The sequence below is a fragment of the Pantherophis guttatus genome, chromosome 6, assembly GCF_059756535.1.
Source record: "Pantherophis guttatus breed Tessera chromosome 6, ASM5975653v1, whole genome shotgun sequence".
In the NCBI taxonomy this organism is placed as follows: domain Eukaryota; kingdom Metazoa; phylum Chordata; class Lepidosauria; order Squamata; family Colubridae; genus Pantherophis; species Pantherophis guttatus.
Genome location: NC_142068.1, coordinates 37,812,466 through 37,824,924, shown reverse-complemented (window position 1 = coordinate 37,824,924; position 12,459 = coordinate 37,812,466). Strand labels below are relative to the sequence as shown.

Here is a 12,459-nt window from a genome sequence, read left to right as displayed (position 1 = left end):
AATGGCAAGAGCAGACACTGAAAGTAAACTATAGTTCAACCTGTTTATTATGCATTAGAGGGCATCAACATATTATGCAATGAGTCTGACAGTACCGCACCACTTAATACTTAAGAATTATTAAGAAAATGAATGACAATGTGTTCAGGATGAAAGGGATTAAAAAGAAAGTCATAACTTCTTCCATATAAATTGGTATATAAAACACTGAGACAAGATTACTACAACATCATGTATTCATATGATAAAACATTTAATACAAATCATGCAGGCAAGCACATGATCCTTTATACACAGAACAGTTTTAGTCAGATGTTAAAGAATTTTATTTTGGTTGAAGTTATTATTTGAAAGGAAACAATAGTATTATTATTAAACTAATTTAATGCTCACTTTCCTTCAACAACTCTGGGAGAAATGTGATCCTTACACTTTTCATTACCAAGGAACAAAATAAGTAGCAGGACAAATCCTCCATTTCCCATTTCTGCAAATAGTAAGAAGTATCATGATCTCTTCCATCTAGGAGCTAATTGAAACCAGAGAGGGGTGAGAGTTTTCTCCAAGTTTACTTTTCAGATTGATTAAATAACACTGAAGACCATAGCTAAATATGCTATATGTGAGGCAGGATATGCAATTGTTCAAGAAAGACCACTGTCTGACCCCTTTCACACACATTTATTTTAAGGTAAGCACTTCCTAGATTACTGCAAACAGGAAAAACATATATGTGTGTGAATCATCTGTACTATCTTATGACAGCATGTATTTGGGTTTAGCTTTGCATGGGTGAGTTTGTTTTAGCCAGCACATTTGGAGTAATCTTTTCTGTAGCAGAGTCATTGCTTTACACCAATAATTTAAAAGATGTTAAGTGAATTTCATAGTTTCCCTGAGAGAACTGCAGTTTCAGCTATTTAAAATATTTTTTTTTTAAAAAGGCTGAAGGCATAAATTTAGATATAGTTTTGGTCTCAAAATTTGAATTAAAAATAATCATGATCAGATGTTCTTTTGTGTTCTTAGAACTCTGAAGTACCATTTTTAAGAACTGGGAAAACTTACAAGCCCTTTTAGATAAGGGAAGGAATTTATTTAGTTTGCATTCTAATTTGACCAATCCTTCCATTTTTATATATAATTTAGAATAAAATTATATGACAAACTGTTGCATTTTTACACTTTTGCAATGTAGTTTGAAATTCAAATAATGTACAAAAATTTGCACATTATAAGCAATACATACTAAAATGTGGACCGTGGACAAATACAAAAAACTTGTAAACTGATGATAAAAATGGAAATAATGAAATTTTGACAAAGAAAATAGAGCAAATCTAAGCCTGACATGAATCCCTACCCAACTGCTAAAATCTCTGGAATTTGCACAGGTTTCTGATTGATCTGTTTATGTTTGTTTGTTTTTTAAATTATAGAAATGCTTTGGACCTGATATGAGCAAACATCTATCTACTATTAGCATAGAAGTGCTGCTGTGAAATATTGTTATTTTTGAAGAGTATAGAAATATGATTTAACAAACACAGCATAAATTTCACATTTATGAAGAGCTGAAATATGAAATATGTGATACTTTAGGTTAAGCATAATTAACATAATTCATTTGATAAAAATAACCCTAGGATGCCAGTTGTCCGTGGATAGACATCTGTAGGGAAACAATATGAAACAATATGGGCATTGTCCTAGTCTTGATATTTTTACTTCTAAGTAAAGCCATAAGAAAATGAAATGAATAGGCATGAGCATTTGTCATGTGCTATACATTTACATTTATAATGACATAGATCTGATTATATGATATCTAAATTCATGCTCAAAAAAACATATTACATATTAATTAGGAGAAAGAAGAGATGGTGCGGGATAGTTAGCTCTGAATACTTTAATTTACTGATAAATAATATTGATATCTTCCCTTTATGCCACCACTAACAATAAAAAGGGATGATTTAACTCACTGAACTTACACTGACAAAAGAAAATGTTGCTTCACATTAATGTGCATAAATTTAATGCAAAAGATCTCTGAACTAGCAAAAATGGTCTTCCAATTCACAGGAGCAGCCTTCCATGTAGATACACATTGAAGTAAAATGCAAGCAAAAATCAAAACAGTTCTCCACTTGGAATAATAAGATCCAAAAACAGCCTGCCTCTCAGCATAAGTCACACTGTGAGTAAGATGGCCGATCTCTAAATTTGCTATATAAATAAGCCCTATCGACCCATATTTTAATTTACTTAAGTATATACTGTGCACAATATCATTATCATTAATATCATTAATAAACCCAGTTCCACAGTTTGAACAATTTGTGTTCTTAGAATTCTCCAGGAACCACAAAAACCAGCACTGTGCTCATAGAGAAGTATCAAAAGGTAAGAGACAAGAAAAAAGCTTTGAGGCAATCAGTACACTTTGTCAAGGCAAATTTTGCCCCAGAAATGGTCACTTGAGTCCAAAGTAGAAACTTCTGTGTTGAGGTCAGTCTAAATTGATTTGCTTTTATCCTCTCCTGATCAATGCCTCAGAAGGCAAGTAATCTGTAGCCAAATATTATTCTTGTTTTAGTCCACTGGTTCAATAGTGTTTATGCTCTAAATCTCAGCAGGCACATGTTTGCATCCAGAATCTCAGCAGGTACATCTTGTTTTGCAGGGCAGGAAGGAATCAAATACAAAAGAAAAGATTAAGTTTAAACATAAGGACAGAAACATCTCAGATGAATTTCAATATTACATGGTACTTGGTCATGGGTACTAACTGATGGTGGAGAAACTGAATGATTTTCTCCATTCTCCAGCACAAATTACAACTTATCTAGAATAAATTAAATTAAACATTAAATTCGAGCTGTATGAGTTTCAAAATTCAACATGTATAAAAGTAAAATTGAAAAAGTGGTTTTTGCCCAATTAAAATATCTGCACTCAATATTTTGCAACTTTATTTTCAAAAGTGGCCATAGAATTCTGGGGAAAGCCCACTCTCCATCTTATTTCAGTCCCAGAATTCATTTTCTGACATTATTTTATTTAATATTGAAATTGTATGTACAGCACTCAGATTCATTGCAGTAGCTTGGTATTTGAAGGCATTTTGCTGCTGATTCCTATGTTACATTATGTAGAATCCTTCTCTTACCTGCAAGTTCCTCTTTGACTCTAAAACTTTGTTATGAGCAAAACAAAACAAAAAACAAAACAAAACAACTCAGTTCATGTAAATGGTAGGGTAACCACTTAAATAGTGAAGCATAAAGTCAATACTGTATAAACATTGCCTGTGTAACCATTTTTGTTGAGTCTTTTTGACTCTTGGTTACTGCCTAGACTAGGGTGCCAATCTCACGGCATCACATTGTCGTCACATGATGTATTGCAACTTTTTTCTCCTTCACTAAACTGAGGTGGGGTGACTAGTATGTGACGCATTGAGGCTGTGAGTTTGACACCCCTGGCCTAGGCAGTTCCTGCAGTTCTGTTGGCAAGATTTTGGAAGGGCTTTGCTACTACCTCCCTTCTAGGGCTAAGAGAACCTAACTAATCCAAGGACACCCAACTGGCTTTGTGCCTAAGGCAAGATTAGAAATAACAGTTTCCTGGTTTCTAGTGTGGTGCCTTTAACCTCAGCCTGATTCTTTTTGAATTCATTTTTACATTTACTAAAATAAGATAGTGTTTTGTTTTTTTTTAATTTCATCACATCCTTCAGGGCCAACATTTAAATTTGTTTTAAGAAAGTCACAGAATTTGCAGTAGAAGAAAGGCAAGCATTTGATTTTATACAACCACATCTTATAAAAAAATTGAAGTAAACAATGAGAAAAAAATGAGATAACAAACTGTATCTTATCTTAAATAAATTAATTAATTTTATTAATAATAAAATTAATATTTATTAATTAATAAATAAATTAAGTCCATTAAATACCAAAATAACTGATTAGATACTTTATCATTTGGCCTCCAGCAGCAGCAAATCAGCCATTGATTATTTCATAATCATAATAAAATAGATTACCACCGTATTACATTAATTGTAATTATATTTTTTTCATTTTCTATCAGTTCCTTTGTCGGGCTTTCTCTTTGGCTTATAACTTAACCAAAAGCACAATTTAGAAAGAACTGGGACTTTAAAAAATAATTCTACTGGTACAACTGTTGAGGTTCTCTTCTTCTTCTTGCTTTACTGTTTTGAACAAAAATAGCCTCAGTGTCCAATTTGCAGCTTAATAACTCAATCTGTACACTAAAGATGTCAAACTCGATTTCATTGAGGGCCACATCTGGCTTGTGTTTGACCTCTGGGGGCCAGGTGGGTGTGGCCAGTTCGATGTCACTTGTGTTGGGGGCGCTGTGGTGACCCGAGTGCTTTGCCAGTGAAATGGAGCTTGGGAAGGACGCGTGACACAGGCCTGGTCCTTTGTTGTTTCCAGGGCAGTCTTGTGGGCCAGATCTAAGTACCCCGTGGGCTGGATCTGGCCAGCAGGCCTTGAGTTTGACATTCCAACTGTACACCATAACTAGAGGTATAGTACCTCTCTACATATTCTGTACCAATTCAGTTGAAATCAAAGTAAAAAATGTTCATATGTAATCACATTCAATTACCAGGCAACTGAAAAAACAGAAGAATAAACAGAACAGGAGGAGCTCTTAATTATCAATGTATTTCTACAGTGGCAATCTACTGCCAATTCTTTCTCTATATAAATACTGGAGTTGGGTAGCAGAAAACAAACAAACTGTTAATAGTATCTCCATGGGATGTCTAATTATAAGTTGAGGCATGAAGTAAGAAAGATCACTATATTTGGGACCTAAAGAATAGTTTGTCTAGACCTCCAATAAAGGAAGATATAATATTTGCAAAATGTCCACTAATATGAAAAGAAACTATATCAGTAGAGAAAGATTTACAGGAAAGGCAGAAGAATATGAAGGATGTCTCTGTAAGGAACAAATAAGTTAAAAATTAAGAAAACAAAATTGACTCTTTATAACATAAGGGTATTTACTTGTAGGTTTTCCTTAGCAAGAACATTAGCAATTCCCATTATAAAATCCACAACAATTCCCACACTGTCTAAATCACATTCTTTAGAAAAACATGGCGAAACCTGTGTTAATACTAAATTGATATTAGCACAACACAAATATGTCTTTCTATAGTCTTTATTCTTACCCAAATCAAGGCTCATGGACCACATGAGGTTCTGGACAGCTAGTAGCACAGCCCCACAAGATCATAAACTTTTAACATTATGTGATTTATATGCATTAACTATATTGTATATTTTATATGCAGCCCAGGACAATTCCTCTTTATTCAATGCAAGCCAAAAGGTTGGACACCCATGTTCTTATCAATTTGAAGTGCATATGACAACCACCAATCAGCTACTTGAAGAATTCTCTTTTAAGCACACAGCTGACAGTGCTATAAGCAGATGGTTTATAGCAAAGCATATTTCCATTCTTTTTTTTTCTGTTTCATTTCCATTATGTTTGTCTTTTTCTGTGCCTTCACTCAGTCTGATTCTTGAACCAGAATGCTTATAGCCAGAGATTCAAGGACATAGCTCTGATAAGATACTTATGTTGCTGGTATACTAGATACCACTTATGCTTTCCTGCCTTAATGTTCCATTGGACTGAGAGCCATTTGTATCTCAGTGGAGGTAATGGTTGGCACCTCTGTTATTCTGTAATTTATTGTAATGGACTAATCTAGTCTCAGGCACTTTGCTTTTGAACATGCCACATCTTGTTAGGGGGCCTATGCACAACCCAGAAGGAGTTTTATAAACAATGCTGATGGAGGCTGTAGTCCTGTAGCATGTCATTTCCCATCGTTAAAAATGGAGTTTTTAACATTAAACTGAGGTGAATAGGCTAAATTTATGGATGTCAAAGGGGCTATATTAGTTATTCTGCTTATTTCTATATGTTGCCTGCAACTATGTGAGGAAGGACATAGTGTAAATCAATCAAATTGATGTAGGCTATAGATAAGCCACACTATTTCATAGCTTTGGTGGTGGTGGTGGTGAATGGTTTGGTTTGCTGAGTCCGGAATGAATCCAGCTAAAGAGGGCTGGTCACAAACCTCTAGACATCTTTCTTTTAAAAGGTCTAAGCTCAAAGGATCTGGATTTACACCCATATATCAATTGCACTCTCTCTTAAATTTAAAATCAAATCCATATTCAGAAAAAATACGAGTGTTTTATATATATTTATATATTAGAGTCAATCTGCTAGCAAAAACTGGTATAGTCATATTAATTCTGTTTGGATCACCATTCTATTATGTTATCATTATGTTTATGTATTGTGATTTTGTAGTCTTTCTCCTGGGTTCTGTTGAATTTAATGTAAGCCACCCTGAATCACTTTGACAGCCATTCAACTATTTCAAACAAATAAATAAATAGGAACCCTCTCACTAAATAGCAAAGACATAGTGATAAGTGAAGCATCCAAATGTTTTCTCTTAATACTACCAACATACCAGCAGCCCAACTTTTTTAAAATCAAATACATAAAATTCAATTTTTAATTAGTGTTTTCATTTCTGATTTTGCGTCAGTCTGCATCAGTCTATAGCCAAGAAACAAAAGATACTATTTTAACTATTGGAAGTTGTACTTATTCCTATCCTAAGCATGTTTACTTTACTACAGACTTTTAAATAACTTTCTTCCAAGAATTTTTCACAAGATTACAATTTCATACAGCAACCAATATCCTCACTGCAGAAAGTTAAAAAGAAAAGTCAGCATTTATTCAAGTGTCCTATAAGATCTTTACTCCTTATACCCGTGATGGTGAACCTATGGCATGCGTGCTGGATGTGGCATGCAGAGCCATCTCTCCGGGCATGCCAGCCATCGCCCGTTGCTCTTCCGGTTCCGGTGTGCAAGTGCACGCTGGCCAGCTGGTGTTTGTGCACGGGAGTTCCAGAAACTGGAAAAGCAGCTCCCTGGTGGGCATGCGTGTGGCCAGCTAGTCTTTGCACACGCATGCGTACCAGATATTGGAAGACCATGTGACCGGCTTGCGCTCAGCTTCCCAGCACACGCATGAGCGCCAGGAAACTGATCTTCTGGTTTCCGGCGCTCCTGCATGAGCGCGTCGGGGAGCTGTTCTTCCAATTTCTGGCGCTCCCCTGCACGCTCACGCGCTCCCGTTTGGGCATTCCCGTTGCCGAAAAGGTTCGCCAACACTGCCTTATACAATACTTAAGAATAATTCAAAACTGAGGAAATCCAGTATTACAGTAAATGAGGATGCATCAGACAACTGAAATCATTCTGTAGGGGGCAGTTCAGTCCAATATGAGAAGCAAACATTCCTTTAGATTTAGAACTTCAGTTTTATCTGAATCTAAGCTCAAACAACTGAAGAGACCTCTGTATAATCTACTAGCCGGCACTCAATGCCTAAAAAGTGTAGCAATCAAAATCCACTATATTATAATTTATTTAGAACTAAGTGTCACAGAAATGTATTTCTATGCAAACAATGTAAAATTGACTGAGAAGCAGAATTTGAATGATCAATGTCATCCTTACTCTGAAGTAATCTGCTGCCGAATTTCAATAAAAAAAGTTCCTAGGTGCCAGGAAGAAGATATGATTTTTTTTCAATTTATAAATTTCTATAAGTATGAGAACTACAAAAAAAGGAAAGTTGCAGAGAGAAAGCAAGATAGTCAAATTATATTATTTAATAAGCTTGAAGTTCTTGCTATCTTCAACTAGAGATTTCAAACAACTTAGTATTTGTGTCTCTTTTGTCAGCTGGTCTTTAATCTTCCCCAATCGGGATGAAACATACCATCTCTTATTACCTTATGGCATTCTCTAACTTTGCAACCAATCACAACTTTTCTTACTATCCACTACTAGACTCATGACTCAAATTTTCTCAAGCATTATAGCCACATGCTATGAACAGTGTTTTATTTTTAAAATTATACCAGCAAATAACATCCCTCCCCCCAATATCATGCAGCAAAGAATGGGAGGAGAATGGGAAGAAAGAAGAAAATCTCTTCCTGGTAAATATAATTCAAAATATACATTTTTGAGACAGAAGCTGTCTTAAATGTGAGCAAAAGTCACAAGCTCTAGTTTTAAAAGAAATGTTTGACACAGGCGTTTTCACAGAGATTCCAGTCTTGGCTTCAAAACTGGTTTAGGAAAAACAGACTATCCACATATTAAACTTCCTGGCAGTCCAGGCTGTTTAGAACCACTTTTAGTACCCTCCCTGATCCTGGGGAAGGGTGGTGGTTGTAACCCTGCAGTTTCAGAAAGTTAACAGAGGACTGCCAAAAGTGGGTTTAATAAAAGGAAGAAAAAAAGCATTGGCCAATAAAGTGGGAGATGGTGTGAAGTTCCTCCATCCTTTCCAGAGCCAAGCTATTACTAGAGACGTTAACATTTTTTTTTAAATGGACCCAAACTGATTAGAATAACATCTATGCACTACAATCGGCCCTCTTTATTTAAAACCCCAGGGAATGTGGGGACCTCTTAAATGAACGGGACACTGTTGGTGGCTTAAGCGCTTAAAAATACCCGGGACATTCTTCAAGTCCCATCTAAAAGCTTGATTCCTCATCCCAGCGGTGCTTGCATTTATTCAGGGGAAACAAGCACTTGGCCCAAGCACGAAGACTTTTCCTCCCCATTAGCGAAGGCTCAGCTGCTGGGATCGATTTGCTCTCATTTCCTCCCCCCCCTTTTTTTCCCTTTCTTTTCAAGTAGGCTTCCCGACCCCTCAATCCGCCTGCCTGAACCCGGCACCCCAGGACCATCTCAAGTCTCTCCTCAGGCTACTGGAAGTGGGCGGCAGGCTTTCCCGTTAAAGCGGCTAGAAATCCCTTTGTTCGCCTTGCAGAAGCCGGGGCGGGGGCGGAGGGGAGAAGGGAAAACGGTGCAAAAAAAAAAAAGGCAGCTTACTCACCGGAGATCTCCGCCTGGGGAACCACGTTCGGGCTGAATCCTTTCGCTCCATAGAGTTGCCGGAGCTCCGAACAGCTCCTCGCCTTGTTGCCACCTTCAGTCCTGGCCGTACAGGTCGCGGCGACACACAGTAGCCAAAATCCCTCCGGGAAGAAACGCATCCTGCCGCTTGTCCCCAATCCCTCGTCTAAAAGGAACCTGCAGGCGCCGCGGGAGGAAAAAAAATAAAATAAAATAGAGGAGCAGCGTCCCGCCGGTCTCCGCGTGCCGCTCGGTACTCTCTTTTCAAGAGCTCTTGCTGGTGGCGGGGAGGTGATCGCTCAACCCCTCCTTCCGCTGGGCATCCCTCCCTTCGGATGCCGTCCTTTTTCTCCCCCGCTGGCAACAAGCAAACCCTTCAGGGGGAGGCGGCGAACAATACAATCACAGCGCGCAGCGCACAAGGTGGCCAAGTCAGCGGTGGGGGTCAGGCCACTTCCAGACAGGGAAGAGGCGGCCAAGGGGCGCGCTTTCCAAAGCGAAGAGGTGAAAGGTGGGGAAGAGGCTGAACTTCGATATAATGCACAACGGCCACTCTCAAAAAGCAGATCCCGGCGACGGAAATCCTCGCGTGCCGGCTCCTGAGATCGGCTCCAAAAACAAATGGAGAAAGTGGGAGGTTGCATAGGAAAACAAAAAAACAGAAAAAACCAAACGGAGCTTTTGTATACAATGTGTGATGATGATGATATTATTTTTTTTAAAAATCCTTTGGTTTTGGTTTTAGTTTTTTTTTTTTTTTTTTTTAAAAACACAGTTAAAGGAGACGTTTCATCTTTCAGGTCTTGCCCAGAAGTGTGGAGAAACCAAATGATGCTAATAAAGGTGGGGAAATGGTTATAAGTCTGGGAGGGAAGTTTGAGCGCGGAAAACGAGGATGGAGGAGAAGAAGCGGCACCAGGCGCTCTTTCCCCCAACCGGACTAAGCGCAGGTCTCCCAGGCAGGAGGGAGTAACGCGCGCGCCTGGATGACTCCGCTGCACCCGCGGACGGTGGCGGCGGCAGCACGAAACAGCAGCACCAGCAGCACCACCACCTGCGAACGCAGCCAGAACCAGAAAGAGGCGGCTCCACAACAAGGCAAGGCTTCCCCGCCGGACGTGACATCACACCCAAAGACGGCCAATCTGAAAAGAGCGTAGCTTTTTTGCCCAGCGATCCCGTCGAAGCCCCGCCCCCTTATTTCAACAGCACGCGCAGATGTGGGATGCTTCTTTCCAACCCCCCCCCTCTAAAAAAAAAACCAAACCTGCTGCTGGTGATCCCGGCTCCTTGTTGGGATCGCCGTGCCAAAACCAACTGAACTGAACCGAGAAGCGGGAGGCCGGTTTGTCTTGAGGAGAAATCGGAGCACGGTTGCGTTAAAAGCAGGGCAGCACGGAGAGAAGGAGGGAAGGGAGCGCATTGTGTGCACCCCGCCTTCCAGACACACGTACACACCCAACGCACGTTATGGCTGAACAAGTTATGAGGTTATTTAGTATGCGCAAACGGAGAGGAGGCAACCTCTGGACACAATTCAAAGAACGTGGCAAGCATCTGTTTTGCTTACGGTTCCGGCGAGACACCGGAGAAAATAACCCTAAAACGGCGGAGGCGACTTTGTCTTCTTCTGATCTGGATTATAATCCCCAAATCCCTTTTGCCGTTGACAATTCTGTGTGGAACTGATAAGATGTCAAAATCCAACAATCTCCGAAAAAGACCCCTGATTGCCCGCGTAAAAATGGATTAGTTGGCCGCCGTGGGTGCTGGAGAGCTACAACTGAACCTTCAGTCAATGGGTTTAAATAGCGCGGTGCTCGTGTTAAATGACACCCTGCCTGGAATCCCGCCCGCCGCCGCCGCCGCCACAGCCGAGAGCTGCTTTGATCTGCGCTAGTTCATCTCGTGCAGATATAAGGCGGGCGAACCTTTCGCGGCCAGTAGAGGTGAATAGCGGCAAAGCACTTGCGCTATTGTTTCGGCCTCGCCTCTCTTAAGTGCGCTTGATTGACTGGTGAGGGACTCCAGTCCAGAGCCTCTCGGATTTCGTTCAGGAGCTGCTAAAATGATTAGCATTGACCGAACATACCGTACTTACCAGCCCTGGTTTCCAGAAAGGAATACAGTAGCATTTATCAGAAATATCTCTCTTCAATAAGGGACTAAAACTGAGGATGTCGGGTGGAGAGGGAGGAAAAAAGCCTCTCCCCTTCCTTTCCCAAGGTAATTGTTCACAAAAAGTCCCAGAGTGCCAGTAGGTTCCACCTCAAGTATAAAGTACTCAATTTATTTATTTATTTATTGGTTCGATTTATATGCCGCCCTTCTCCGGAGACTCAGGGCAGCTTACAATGCGTTAAGCAATAGCCTTCATACTTTTTGTATATACATGCTTAGTAGGGCTTTTGCCCCCCCCCCCCAAACGGTGTTCTTTTTTTAAATACAAAGTCATCTTATTGCCCCCACAATCCGGGTCCTCATTTTACCTACTTTGAAAGGATGGAAGGCTGAGTCAACCTTGAGCCTGGTAAGATTTGAACTTGCAGTAATTGCAGGCAGCTGGTGTTCCTTAACAGTGCTTTAGTCTGCTGTGCCACCAAGGCTCAATCATTTGTCTGAAGTGGTCTAGGGTTTCCTGCCTAAGCAGAGGGTTGGACTCCAAGGTCCCTTCCAACTCTGTTATTCTATTTCTACTCTTGCTGGATATTAACCATCAGAGTAAAAGACAAGAGCAGCCTCTGTGTTGCGGGATGCCCAGTTTGCATAAAACAAAAGCTAATGCTAGTCGTCACAGAATAGGTTTTTCTGGGGGGGGGGGTGTCCAAAAAGGCAATCAGCAACTGTTAGGGGAAGTGCTTGACATTTCTGTGAGTAGTTAGAAAGCACAAAATGAAATTATTCACTAAAAGATAATTCTGGGTTATGACTGAAACACAAGGGGCTACACCTTGTCAAGATATTTGACAAAAGTCTTTGCGCATAGTGGGGCATTCTTCAAGGAGGAAAAGTTCCCAACCTCAAGAGAAATTTCTCTGGGCCACTAGTCATATTCCTCTGTGAAAAGAATCAGTCTAACAGGTTTCCCATCCCTTCAGGAGGAAAGAAAGAAAGGAACTCACTGTTTCTAGAGGGAAATGCTGAACAATTGCTTTTTGTCTGGCTTTCCAGTGCTGGGATCATTCTGATGAGGAGGCTTTTATTTTGACCAGGCTGTACCACTTTGAGAGCTGAATGCTGCACTTGACCCTTGGCATGCCAGAGATTCAAATGGATGGGACCATGATAAAAACTAAATTTGATATAATTTAAATCGATTAAATACTCTTAGGTTATTACTGTGCATATAATAGTTCTCTATTTGCATCATAGTAAAATTGGCAACTCTGAAGGGCACTGAAGCCTTATCCAGTGCCTTATAATCTCCATT

At 39.8% G+C, this 12,459-nt stretch overlaps 1 protein-coding gene across 2 annotated transcripts in view; it reads right to left on the bottom strand.

Annotated features, from left to right (window-relative positions):
• GPC1 (glypican 1) overlaps positions 1–10,946 on the bottom strand; it is a 176,489-nt gene extending 165,543 nt beyond the window's left edge. The window contains exons 1-2 of one of the 2 annotated variants that reach the window (XM_087872697.1): positions 10,297–10,946; positions 9,010–9,206 (exon numbers count right to left, since the gene is read on the bottom strand). In XM_087872697.1, the coding sequence (XP_087728823.1) occupies positions 9,010–9,169 (160 nt within the window). In that variant the 5' untranslated portion in view covers positions 9,170–9,206; positions 10,297–10,946. Of the gene's footprint in view, positions 1–9,009; positions 9,535–10,296 lie in introns of those variants that run through there. The other variant, XM_034439496.3, reaches the window with a different exon arrangement.
• Positions 10,947–12,459: the final 1,513 nt, after the last annotated feature.